Here is a 13,270-nt window from a genome sequence, read left to right as displayed (position 1 = left end):
AGCCGCTAGACAAGCCGCACCCCTCCAACCCCCCCACCCCCCCACCCCGCCTGGGGCCAGGAGGGTGAGCTCGGCAGCCCACCCAGGTTGTTGTGGCTGCTGGTGCCAGAGAATGCTGCTCTGGGCGGCAGAGATAGGGGCCTGTGCACAGCTGGCAGTGGGTGGGGGCCGCCTGGTGCTTGCAGGGGCTGATAAGGCCGCCCTGCCCTGGGGCCCCAGGCTGGGAGGAAGAGTCAGAAGTTTGCTTTCCAAAAAGCAGCTGATCAAAACAGAGTTTTTAAGACGTGTGTGTGTGTAGAGGATCTGGGGTGCAGGCCAGAGGTGGCAGGAAGAGGACTCCCCAGAGACAGAGCGGGGAGCAGAACAGGTGCATCCTCAGAGACACACTGTTGAGGGGCAACGGGAGATGAGGGCGGGGGGCTCCTGCGCCCTGTGGGTCAGCTCCTGGCCAGTGACCGCCTGAGACTGACACATCCAGGGCCCTGGGAGGACCAAGAATTATTTATTTTTTAATTTGAAAAATACGTGTATGGGGCCTCCCCTGGTGGCACAGACGGTTGAGCGCCATGCTGTGAAGCTGCCCGCAGCCTCTGAAGCACCGGTTCGATTCCCGGCCAGTCGGGCGAGGGTCCCACATGGCGCGCAGACCTCTCCCGTCTCGCCCGCTGCTCCCCTCAGCAGTGTATTTCGTCAGTCTGCCTGTCCTGTTCCCCACTCTGTCTCTGGTGAATCCTCTCAACCTCCTGCGCATCTCGCCTGTACCCGGGTTCTTGTATAAATACATAAATCTTTTTTTAAAAAAAAAATATGTGTATGTTTGAAGACCTCACTACATGAGACAGAATTCCAAAATCAAATTTCATGAAAATGTTCATCAAAATGAATATTGGGACAGTTATGAAACCTTCAAAATTCCAGTGAGGGGACCATCCCCAGGGGTCAGAAGCCTGGGCGGCTCAGAGGCGTGGCGACTGCCCCCTGCCCGGCTCCACCGCTGCCCTGTGCCCTCCCCCAGCCTCAGGAGAGCAGCCCAAGGGGCAGGCGTGGGGGGAGGGGTGCAGGTGGAAGGGGGAAGGGGTGTGTGTGGCTGCGGCCCCAGGCTTCCTCCTGTTATAGGACAGGGAGAGGGGCAGCCCAAGCCCCGCAAACCTGCCTATTCTAAATGGGTTCTGCCATCCGCCGCATCAACACAAAACATAGGAGACTTTCCTGGGGACCACCCTGTTACACTCCTCCAGCAGGGCGAAGTTAGACCAGGCCAGAAAAGCTGTTGAGGGCCTCCCTGGGGGTACAGGGGTTAGTCTCAGCACTAAGAAGCTGTTTGCAGCCACTGCAGCTCATTGAGTTTCAGCCTTGGCCAGGAAGTGACCACATGGCGCAGCAGACCTCTCCTGTCTCCCCGCTGCTCCCCTCAGCAGTGGGGTTCGGTGGATCTGCCTGTTCTGCTCCCCACTCTGTCTCTAGGGAGTTCTCTCACCCCTGCAACTCTGGCCTGCACCCCAGCTCTTGTGTGCATAAATAAATCTTTAAAAAAAAAAAAAAGAAAGAAACGCTATTGTTTGGGGAAATGCCAAGAAGCTGGGCTCAGAAGCAGCTCTTTTTAGCTCTCAGGGACCATGGTTGGACACAGGCGCCCTCAAGGCTACAAGTGCTGCCCCGCCCAGGCTGAGAGCCGGCCAAGGCAGGAGGGAAAAGGCCTGGCCGACAGGAGGGCTGGAGGCTTGGGTGGAGTCCGGTGTCCAGGAGTCAGAGATTAGGGCCACCTCCATCGATTGCAGACACTAGTGGAGAATCGAGAGGGAGCCTCCAGGCCTAGCTGCTTTTCACCCCCCAAGCTGTGTCTTTAAAAACAGAGAAGGCCAGGGAAAGAACACCTGTCCAGGGCCTCCCTGGGGGCACAAGGGCTAAGTCTAAGCCTATCAAGCTATCAGCAGCCACTGCAGCTTGGCTCATGCCTGGCCAGGGCGCAACCCACATGGCGCAGCAGACCTCTCCTGTCTCCCTGCACCTCTCTTGGCAGTGGGGTTCAGTGGATCCACCTCTTCTGTTCCCCACTCTGTCTCTGGGGAATCCTCTCACCCCCCACACACATCTGGCCTGCTCTTGTATGCATAAATAAATTTTTTTATAGTTGATTTTTTTAAAAAAAGAAAACCTGTTCAATCACCCAGGACGGACAGGGTCCCCCCCACAGACAGGCCCCCCACCCCCCCACAGAGGCCTGGCTGGCCACAATTCAGTGGCTCTAAGCACTCATCAGGCTGTGCCCAGGTCCCTCGGCTCCCCAAGGTCAGTCAGCACCAGCCCCCAGGCCCTTGTCTGCACAGACCCGGCCTGGTCCCTGCTCCAGCTGAGGTCCAGCAGGCGGCAGAGGAGCCAGGCACTGAGGGGTCTCCCGGCTAGCCTGATAAACGTTGGGCCCGGCGGGTGGTGCCACCCAAGGCAGCTTGAGCCCTTATCCCGCCGGTCGGTGCCTCAGGGCTGTGGCGCAGGAGCCAGGCCCTGGCTGTTCTGTCTGCCCTCCCTGTCCAGGCTGGCTCCCGACAAGGGTCTTGCCTCAGGAGGCCAGAGGAGTCTCCAGGGAAGAGGAGCTGGACCTTGCAACCACGCATCCCGAGTGGCCTGGGCTGCCCAGAGCCTGGCCAGAACCGCCGCAGCAGGCGGGTCTCTGTTGCCTTCCTCCAGACAAGCAGCTGATGCAGGCCCCGGGAGTGGGGAGACTGCCCGACATGTCCCGCAGGGTGACCTGGGCCATCCACGCCCAGCAGGCCCAGAGACACAGACCGTCATTGCTCACCCTAGCCAGGTATGGCCGAGCCCCAGCAGGGGCAGCCACCCACATGCCTTCCTGGCTCTGGGCCTGTCTGGACAGGCCAGGCGGCGACAGGACACCAGACCCCAGCTGAGGCCCGGTGAGGCTGGCCGCGTGGACAGGAGGTACTGCTGGGGTTTGGAGCGCAGACACCCACAAAGACAGGCCTCTGTGGGTGTGGCCCCAGTGGCCCTCGCCTTCACGACCCCAGCGCCTGTCCAGGGAAGACCAGAGCCCACGGCCAGAGCAGCCAGCACTGCTGCCAGATGCCCCCACAGTAACTGGGAGTGGCGGGTCCTTCCACATCTGAGGCCAACCCCGGCAATGCAGGCCCCGCCCAAGGAGGCGCAGCCACAGGCAGGCGGGGAGCAGCCGGAGCTAGTCCCAGCCCCATGTCCAGGCACCCTCAGGCCTGGGGTGCCGGAGGGAGGCCCCACCCGTCGCCCAGCCCTCCAGCCTCCCCTGCTGCTGTGTCCACCCCGAGACACCCAGGAGTGGGGGAGCCCAGAGCTCCCCAGTTATGCATATGATCAGAACCCAGGGCCAGATGGCAGCCCGGGCCCCGAACAGCACCCGCAGGACATCCCAGCAGCTCCCATCTGCGCGTGTAATGCAGCACTGGAGACATATCCCCATCCTGGGATGTCTGGGGTCAGCACCCTGCATGGGCGTGGCAGCCAGTCTGAGCCCTCGCCAGGCAGCACCCACCAGCCACACCCGGAGCCAGCATCCATGGGGGTGCCGGGCAGGGTGGCTGTGGCATCAGCCCTGCACAGGACGGGAGGAGGACGTGTCCAGTCCTTCCAATTTACGGGCTGCAGCGTTTCTCCTGCTGAGGTCCTCGTCTTGTCTGGACCCAGGAGCAGCACAGCTGCAAGACGGGCCAGCGGAGGGGACACCCAGGGGCTGGAGCAGGATCCTCAGAGAAGCTCCGCGGCCCCATGGGCACTTGGGCGGCCGCTCCTGGTGGGCAGGGGTGCTGGACACGCAGCCCGGAGCAATGTCCAGGCCGCAGCTGGCAGGGGTGGGGTCTCAGGACGCTCCAGCAAGAGACGACCATGCAATCTAAAAAGGGGCAAAAGGGATCTGCCTGCTCTGCTCCCCAAACTGTCTCTGGGGAGTCCTCCCACCCCCTCTCCGGCCTGCACCCCCGTTCTTGTATGTATAAATAAATAAGCCTTTAAAAAAAAATGTCCAAAAGGGGCCTCCCTGGTGGCACAAGGGGTTAAGACACAACCTAGCAAGCTATCCACAGCCTCTGCAGCACAAGTTCGATCCCCAGCCAGGGAGTGACCCCCAGGCCGCAGCAGACCTCTCCTGTCTCCCCGCTGCTCCCCTCAGCAGTGGATCCGCCTGTTCTGTCTCTAAAGAATCCTCTCAACCCCCCCCCACCTCTGGCCTGCACCCCAGCTCTTGTATGCATAAATAAATAAATCTTAAAAAAAAAAAGTCCAAAAAACCAACAGCACCGCGGGGGGTGGGGGGGCGCCCGGACAGGACCAGTGCGTGTGTCCCCCCTTCAGGGCCGCTGAGCCCGGGGAGCAGCTCCTGGCACAGCTGAGCTGGAGCCGCCCCAATGCTGAGTGGGCCAGAGGAGGCCGGGGGGCTGCGGGGAGCTGCTGGACGGGACGGGCATGCGCCCCGTGTGTGCTGTCCTGGGTGGCGCAGGCGGTCAGTCTGTAGCAGGGGCCATGTGGGTGGCTGGTGCTCTGTGTCCCAGCAGTGGGGGGCCCACAGGGCTGAGCTCCAGGAGCCCACTTTGTTGTGTTTAAATGGACTGGGGAAGCCGGGCTCGGGCACCGCGAGCCACTGAAGGCTGCTGGCCGCTCAAGGCCCAGAGGAGGGCCTCCCTACAGCCACTCACACCCGGTTGCCAGGGCAACTGCACCCGGCCAGGAGGGCCAGACCTTGGCTTCCCACAGGAAACCAGGGGACAGAGCATGTGCGGGCAGTGACAGGCTCCTGCGAGGCCCAGGACCCCGCCACAGTGACCCGACCCCAAAGGGGCCGCTGCGTCCCGTCTTGGGGTCTGAAATGGGCAAGACCGGGCAGCAGCCTGTCCACAGGCATGGCCCCCAGGAGGCTGGGCCCTATCTCGGGGGGACTGGGGTCAGGCTGCGGCCCCCATCCCTCTGGCCGGCTGCAGAGATAGCCCCTCGCCGCCCCCCCCAGGCCACAGGCCCCAGGCCCCAGGCTGCCGCCCACAGGCCCCATCTGATAAGACGCTGCACCCCAGGGAGCCGAGCCCACCAGGCCCGTGTGCCACCCCGCCCCGCTCAGCAGCCACCATGTCTCTGACCACGGCTGAGAGGACCATCATCCTGGCCATGAGGGGCAAGATCGCCGCGCAGGCCGACGCCATAGGCAGCGAGGCCCTGGAGAGGTGACTGGGCGCGGGGGGCGGGTGGGCGAGGGGGAGGAACCGCCGAGGCGCGGACAGGCCTGGGGGCCGCGCGGCCCGCGCAGGCAGGGCGGGGCGCCGGCGACTCCGACCACCGCCCGCGGACCCGCGGGACCCGCGCCTTCGGGCTCGCGGGGCGCGGGCGCGGGGGCCGGGGCGCGGGGGTCGGGCCGCGCCGGCTCACGCCCTCCGCCCGCGCCAGGCTCTTCACCAGCTTCCCGCAGACCAAGACCTACTTCCCGCACTTCGACCCGCACGCGGGCTCCGCGCAGCTCGCCAAGGTGGCGGCCGCCGTGGGCGACGCGGTCCGGAGCATCGACGCCGTGGCGCGCGCGCTGGCCCCGCGGAGCGAGCTGCACGCCTACGTGCTGCGCGGGGACCCCGTCAACTTCAAGGTGGGCGCGGGCGGGCGGGGTGGGGGTGGGGGTGGGCGCGGGGCGGGGCCTGCGCGGTCGCCCCCCCCCCCCGCCCCCGGCGCTGAGCCGCCCGCCCGCAGCTCCTGTCCCACTGCCTGCGGTGACCGTGGCCGCGCTGCCCCGCCGACTTCACGGCCGACCGCACGCCGCCTGGGGCGAGTTCCTGTCCGTCGTGTCCGCCGCGCTGACCGAGAAGTACCGCTGAGCGCGCCGCCCGCGGGGCCACGCCGCGCCCTCTCCCTGTTCAGGGGCCCCGCCGCCCCCCTCCCCTGTGAAGTGCCAGTAAAGGAATCAACACCCTCTGGTCTCTGTGGTCACTGGGCCACCAAGGGGGCGGCGGCGGTTGGGGGGCACGCAGGCTGCCTCGAGGTCCCTGGCGCGGTGGCCCTGCTCCCCGTCCGGGGTGTGCCGGGCAGAGGTCAGCTCCTGGGGCTTGGGGGCGCTGGGGGTCGGCACAGGGTGGCAGAGAGGCACCCGGCCCTTCCGTCTGGGGTAGGGGCGCTGCAGCCAGGCAGCTCTGTGCCCCTCTGCCTCCCCCGGACCCCTGCGGGCCTTTCTCCTTTCGTGGATTCCCAGAATGTGCTGCTGGAGCGCCGGCCTTCCTCTCCCCCTCACACACACCCTCCTGGTGTGGGACCCCAAGCCTTTTCCAGGTTACAGATGCAGGGCCGAAAGGAAGACCCCCCCCCAGCCCAGGGCCTGACGCTCTAGTGGGGTACACACAGGGCACACACAGTCAGACCACAGTTCACAGAAACAGACACTGAGGGACTCAGCTGTTCTCACTGAACTACAGGCCGGCCCTCTGTGTGCCCAGTGGCCGCCCTGGCCCACGCTGGGTCCCAGCATCACCCAGCGACTGGCTAAGCCGGGACCATGGCACAGGGGTGCCCGTGGGGAGAGGCACGGCCCAGGCAGGGGCTCAGAGCGCGCGAGGGAAGAGCAAGCTTGGAGGCTTTTCTGTGAAAAGGAGGGGCGTGCGCGCTGCACGTGCACACTTGTGCACACATGTGGTGTCCCCAGCCTGAGGGAGGGCCCAGGAATGTGAGCGTGTGGCATGTGTTTGCTTATTTTTGTATAAAGAAATGGTGAGAAGATAAGCTGGGAATGGCACGCTGGGAGTCTGGCCACCAGGCATGGGGTCCAGGCTCCCAAGCCCCCCACGCAGCCCCGCCCCCTGTGCCCCCACCGCCCCATGGACCCAATCCCCATGAGGCCGGACACACACACACACACACACACACGCACGCGCGCGTGCGCTCCCCACTCCCCACCCGCATCACTCCAAAGGAGGGAACATGAAGACGGGCACTGAGGACAGGCTGCGGGGACACAGCGGCCTGTGCAGGTCAGGGTCCTCCCAGGGCCTCGGGGCACAGACCTGGGACAGGCCCAGGCCGGACTCCCAGCGTGCTGGGCAGTGGTGACAGGGCACAGCGTGGCCTGAAATTTTCTCCAAACATTTTCAAGCCATCCAAGCCACTGTGAAAAAAAGGCAAAGATGATTAGGGGGTGACTGTGGGGGGAGGAGGAGTGATGAGAAAACACCCTGACATCCTTGTGGGGGGCCGCCCAATGCGGGCTACACTAGAGCCCTCCAAGGCCCCTGTTCCAGGGGCTGAGTCAGGTCTCAACCACCCTTGACACAGCATGACCACACACTGCCCCCAATTACCTTCATCCAAATTCCCGCGTTGGCCTCCAGGGGTCCGGGGGTGTCTCAGGCTGTCTCTGTCACCGCCCATCCCCGGCCGGGAGCTGCCCACGGGCCGCAGCAGACACCCCCCCCACCTCCCGCTGCCCCTCAGCAGTGTGTGTCAGTGGACCCGCCTGTTCCACTCCCCACTCTGTCTCTGGGGAGTCCTCTCACTCCCCACCTCTGGCCTGCACCCCAGCTCTTGTACCGTAAATAAATAAATAAATCTTAAAGAAAAAGAAAGAAAGAAAGAAAAGGAACATCCCAACAGCAGGTCTCCTGGCAGGGACCGGTCCTAAGGCTCCCCAACTCGGGCACCCCAGTAAGGCTGAAGCCAGCACAGGCCCCACAAGGTTAGGGGCTGGGCCAGCGGCCCCAGGCCGGGGTGTGACCAGAGGCGCCAGGGGATCCCGGAAAGCATCAGAGACAGCCCCAACAGTGAAGTTAACAACTGCAGTGGTGGAGACTGGGTCAACCAACGTCCACCAGGCCCTGGCGTCCCAACGAGCCAGGGAAACGTGCTGGGCGCAGCGGAGAAGGGATTCCTGCCAGCAGCCGCGGACTATCACGCCTGGGGTGCCAGACCGGACGGAGGCGAGCCCTGCCTTGGGGACCACTCCACAGGGGCCGCCGGCTAGGGCAGAGCCCGGACAGAGCCGCCTCCTCCGGGATTCAAGCTCGGTCATCACGCTCGGCCGGCCACGCGCTCTGGGCACAGGGGCGGCCGGGTTCCCAGACCACGGGCTCCGTCACTCCCTGACCGCAAAGAGGGCCAAGAAGCCTACGCTAGGGAGCCGCCCTGGCCTCCTGGGCGCGCTGCCCACCGCGCGCCCAGGCCCCACCCGCCCCTGTGCCGCGCCCCCGCCCCCGCCAGGCCTGTGGTGGCTACGCGCATCCCGGGCACACGACGGCCCCTCCCCCCCGCGCCCCAGGAGAGCGCGCCCCAGGAGAGCGCCCCTCAGGAGAGCGCCCCTCAGGAGAGTCCGCGGCGCCCCACGCGCCCTTCTTCTCGGAGGGGCCGGTTCTCTGCCCCGCGGGGCGCACCCAACCTGCAGACAGGGCGGCGCTCCGCTCGCCCTCCCACCCCAGCCCCGCCGCCCTGTCGTGCTGTTTCGGCCTTTGAAATAGCGTCCTGGAGGCTGTGCCGCTGGGCCTGGGCTGGGGCGGTGCGCTTAGGATTTGCTTTTCCCCAATAGCCAGCGAGGTCGGACTTTTCTTTCTTTCTTCTTCAGGATTTTCAACTTTTTTGTTTTTTTGCATAGAAGACCAGGCCAGAGGCGCGGGGTGAGAGGACTCCCCAGAGGCAGAGTGGGGAGCGGAACACGCGGGTCCACTGAGACACACTGCTGAGGGGCGGTGGGAGACAGGAGGGGGCTGCTGCACCCCTTGGGTCAGCTCCTGGCCAGGCCGCAGTGGTGACCGCCTGAGACTGACCCCCAGGCCACCAGGGAGGCCTGAACTTTTCTTTTAAAAATTTATTTATTTATTTGGTTTTGATTATGTCTTTTGCTTGTCAAAAATTGAGCTTCACTGGGGCCTCCCTGGAGCGCAGGGGTAAGTCTCAGCGCTGCGAAGTGTCCACAGCTGCTGCAGCACGAGTTCCATCCCCAGCCAGGAGCTGACCCACAGGGCACAGCAGACCTCTCCGGTCTCCCCGCTGCTTCTCAGCAGTGACCCGCCTGCTCTGCTCCCCACCTTGTCTCTGGGGAGTCCTCTCACCCCCACCTCTGGCCTGCACACCAGTTCTTCTACACAAAATAAAGATTTTTTTTTAAAGATTCATTTATTTTTATACAAGAACCGGGGTACAGGCCAGATGCGCGGGAGGGTGAGAGGACAGAGTCGGGAGCAGAACAGGCAGACTGATGAAACACACTGCTGCGGGGAGCAGCGGGCGAGACAGGAGAGGCCTGCCGCACCATGTGGGATTCTCGCCGGCCGGCCGGGATCAAACCACGCTGCAGAGCCTGTGGACAGCTTCACAGCGCGGCGTTCTACCGCCTGCGCCACCAGGGAGGCCCAAAATAAAAAATTTTTTGAAAAAGGGCAGCAGCGGCCCTCGTGCCCGCCTGCGAGTGTGCAGAGGCTCCTTTTCACCAACTCTCTCCCTCCGCAGGGCAGCAGCCCCTGCCTGCTGTGACCTGAACATGCCAGGGCTTCTCCTGACCCCTCAGCAGGGGCCGCTCCCCAAGGGCCCGCCTGCGGCCACACAGGCCACTCTTAGCAGACCTGTCCCTCTTGGGGCAGCCCTCCTGCCCGCTGGCACCCGTGCGAGTGTCCCTCACGTGTCCCTCCTTGCATTGCTGTCCAGGCGAGACTGGGGGCTGTGAGGCCGGTGCCTCTCAGAGGGGTTGTGGGCTGGGCCTGAGCAGCAGGGTGGCAGGAGGGACAGGGAGGGGCACAGGGGGGCAGGAGCCGTCCCCCCACCAGGGTGGGTGAGCGGTGGGGTCCAGCAGGGGCAGGGCGGGAGGCAGGGGACCATCTGGTGGGACAGGGGGCCAGTGGCGGACGCTGGAGGTGATGAGGGCAGAGGGCCAGGGCAGTGACTGGGCATGGACACCCCACCCTAGAAGCAAATACTTCAGTGTTTGCTGCCGCCCCTCAGGGCTGTGGAGAGCACCTGTGGACTCTGCACAGGACCTCCAGGACGTTAGTGGTTCTGCAAACAGAGCTTCTTCCCAGAACTGACTCCTGTTCTCTGAGGATGAGCTGGCTTGGGCGCATGATCCCCACTAACCAGGAAAACTTGTTTTCAGAGGTTGCTTATTTTTAATCTGTACCAGCAAAACCACAATTGTGTTTTCTTTCCTTTGTTCATATCTTTAATAAACGCTTGGGCCCGGAGAGTGAGAGGCAGAGCTGCTCTCGACGGCTCTCCCCAGCCTCCCCCTGCTGCAGATTCAAGTCTTCCTTAATCGCAGAGAACAGCATTGGCTGGCCTGTCTGCGGCACTACAGCACAGTTTGGGGGGCTCAGGACACAGACCAGGAGAAAAAAGTAGGGTGGAGCAGCAGGGGCCATGGGCACTCCTGGGGCTACCTCAGCAGAGGCTGGGAGGTTGCCTGCCTGCTGGACCGACCTGGACAGAGGGGAGACAGGACTCAGGACACCCCACAGGAGGAGGGTGCTGTAACCCCAGGGGCTGGGGGACCCCTCGCCTTCTGCTCTTAGGCTCCCATCAAGGCGTACCCCGGAGCCATGGGGCGGTCTCTCCTGGCTCCTGCCTGCACTTCTGGGAGTTCAAAGGACGCCCAGCCCCTTCGGGGAGGAGCTGCGGCCGGGCCATCCAGGTGGACTTTCTGGGGAGACTCACCATCTCTGCATGCCCAGCCGCCCCCGCCGGCTCGCCCAGCCCCTGCCTCACACACCCGATTCTCGCAGGAGGAATTTTAAGAGGCGGGACCGGCGCCCTGCCTGAGCCTGCTGTGGCCACTGGGCTGCCGGAGGACCATGCTGAGCCCACAGGCGGCCCTGGCGGGGCTGCGGGGTCCCCGAGCTACCAGAGTCTTCAGGGAGTGTGTCTTCCAAGCAGTCGAGGAAAATGTGGAGAGGGAAGGGGGTGCATGGAGAGGGAGGCCTGCGCAAGACCAGGCACAGACACACCACGTGGGCTGATCGCTGGCAGTGAGAGGGAAGAGTCCAGGGGCCACACGGGGCGCTCGGCCACGGTGGTGGCAGCAGGTAAAGGGCCAGGCACGGCCCAACTCCACCGAAGCCCCTGCCAGGGGGCCCCAGGCCCCGCTCAGGCACCGAGACCAGGGTCTGGGCAGCCTGGGGCGCTGAGTGGAAGCCTCAGAAGACAGACACGGGACAAGGACCAGGGAGCCCAAAGCAGCACCCGGGGGGGGGCACCCCTGGGTCCCTCAGCGCTTCCTTCTCTTATAAAATCATCGTCGCTGTGCACCTGCCTTCTCCCTTATTGAAACATTTATATTCAAAAACAATGTGCTGTGAGGAAATGTTTATTATGCGTAAGTCAGCTCTCCAACAACACGCAAGCACCTCGCAGGGACACGCAGCAGCTGTCAGGAGCCTCGCCAGTCCCCGCACTGCTGTCCCGGCAGCCAGGGAGGTGGGGGCGCAGGCCCAGATGTGGGGGAGCACCGCAGTCGGGGGGCCACACCAACTGTGCGGGTGCCTGTGCACATGAAGGCCACACCATGGCTGTCAGCCGGGCACCAGCCTGACTCCAAGCACCTAATAGCACCCGTGGCTGGACAACCTCACCGGCGTCTCAGTGCTGGGAAGGCTGGGCCTGCTGGCCAGGCCCTCAGCCTCCACTGGGGCCCACCAAGCAAGTCAGAGGCTGAGGGAGGGAGGGTGTCCCTGGCCTCCCTCTCAGGACCAGCAGAGCAGCCTCCCAGAGGCTAGGCTGTGGGGCCAGCATTGCTCCATCTGGACCCTATCTCCGGGGGACTGGGGTCAGGCTGCGGCCCACACCCCTCTGGCCGGCTGCAGAGATAGCCCCTCGCCGCCCCCCCCCAGGCCCCAGGCTGGCCCACAGGCCCCATCTGATAAGACGCTGCACCCCAGGCCCCTGGCTGCGGCCCCCTCCCGCTCCTCATATAAGGGGCCGGGAGCCGAGCCCACCAGGCCCGTGTGCCACCCCGCCTCGCTCAGCAGCCACCATGTCTCTGACCACGGCTGAGAGGACCATCATCCTGGCCATGTGGGGCAAGATCGCCGCGCAGGCCGACGCCATAGGCAGCGAGGCCCTGGAGAGGTGACTGGGCGCGGGGGGGCGGGTGGGCGAGGGGGAGGAACCGCCGAGGCGCGGACAGGCCTGGGGGCCGCGCGGCCCGCGCAGGCGGGGCGGGGCGCCGGCGACTCCGACCACCGCCCGCGGACCCGCGGGACCCGCGCCTTCGGGCTCGCGGGGCGCGGGCGCGGGGGCCGGGGCGCGGGGGTCGGGCCGCGCCGGCTCACGCCCTCCGCCCGCGCCAGGCTCTTCACCAGCTTCCCGCAGACCAAGACCTACTTCCCGCACTTCGACCTGCACGCGGGCTCCGCGCAGCTGCGGGCGCACGGCGCCAAGGTGGCGGCCGCCGTGGGCGACGCGGTCCGGAGCATCGACGACGTGGCGCGCGCGCTGGCCCCGCTGAGCGAGCTGCACGCCTACGTGCTGCGCGTGGACCCCGTCAACTTCAAGGTGGGCGCGGGCGGGCGGGCGCGCGGGCGGGACCTGCGCGGGGCGGGGGCGCGGTCGGCCCACCCCCCCGCCCCCCGCGCTGAGCCGCCCGCCCCGCAGCTCCTGTCCCACTGCCTGCTGGTGACCGTGGCCGCGCGCTGCCCCGCCGACTTCACGGCCGACGCGCACGCCGCCTGGGACAAGTTCCTGTCCGTCGTGTCCGCCGTGCTGACCGAGAAGTACCGCTGAGCGCGCCGCCCGCGGGGCCACGCCGCGCCCTCTGCTCTCCCCGAACCCTCCCGCATCTTCTGTTTACTCCCCAATAAAGGGATGAGGATGAGAACTGGGGCCTGCGTTGTCCGTGCTGGGGACGGGGGCGGAGGACGTGAGGGGCTGGGTGGGGGCTTGAGCGCAGGAAGCGCCAGGGCGATCGAGGCCGCTTCGAGGGCCTTTGGGGTGGCCGTGCGCCTTCAGGCCCCGAGGTGCGGCCCCAAATCCGCCCGCGCTTTTTTTCTGGTGAGATGAGAGTTTGCGCATCTCTCCCTTCCCCCAAATTGCTCCACGACCGTCACTTCATTTAACCCGGTGGGTTCGTGTGGGGCTCGGGGGACCGCACCCAGGCTCCCGATCCTGGCTCGCGCGCGGCGGCGGGAAGAAGCCGCCCCGGCCCGCACTCTCTCAGGGTCTCCACCGGCTCCCTCCAGCGGAGGAGCAAGTCTGCCCGCAGGGGAGGAACCACGGATCCCCCAGAGTGTGCCCGCGCCCTTCCGCACCCCCAGCTGCGTGAGTCAGTGCCGGCCTGGCGCCTCTCCCCGCG

General features: G+C 65.4%; 1 protein-coding gene and 1 pseudogene across 1 annotated transcript; both read left to right on the top strand.

Annotated features, from left to right (window-relative positions):
* The first annotated feature begins 5,091 nt into the window (after nt 1-5,091).
* Nucleotides 5,092-5,834, top strand: LOC119240254 (hemoglobin subunit zeta-like; annotated as a pseudogene).
* A 6,097-nt stretch (nt 5,835-11,931) lies between these two features.
* Nucleotides 11,932-12,790, top strand: LOC119240253 (hemoglobin subunit zeta). Its single transcript, XM_037504623.1, has 3 exons — nt 11,932-12,048; nt 12,270-12,474; nt 12,574-12,790. Exons 1-3 carry the CDS (start codon nt 11,954-11,956, stop codon nt 12,700-12,702), a joined length of 429 nt encoding a protein of 142 aa, XP_037360520.1. The 5' UTR covers nt 11,932-11,953; the 3' UTR covers nt 12,703-12,790.
* Nucleotides 12,791-13,270: the final 480 nt, after the last annotated feature.

Source organism: Talpa occidentalis, unplaced genomic scaffold, assembly GCF_014898055.3.
Source record: "Talpa occidentalis isolate TD23 unplaced genomic scaffold, MPIMG_talOcc4v2.1 talOcc4.12, whole genome shotgun sequence".
Classification (NCBI taxonomy): domain Eukaryota; kingdom Metazoa; phylum Chordata; class Mammalia; order Eulipotyphla; family Talpidae; genus Talpa; species Talpa occidentalis.
This window is presented reverse-complemented; position numbering and strand designations above follow the sequence as displayed.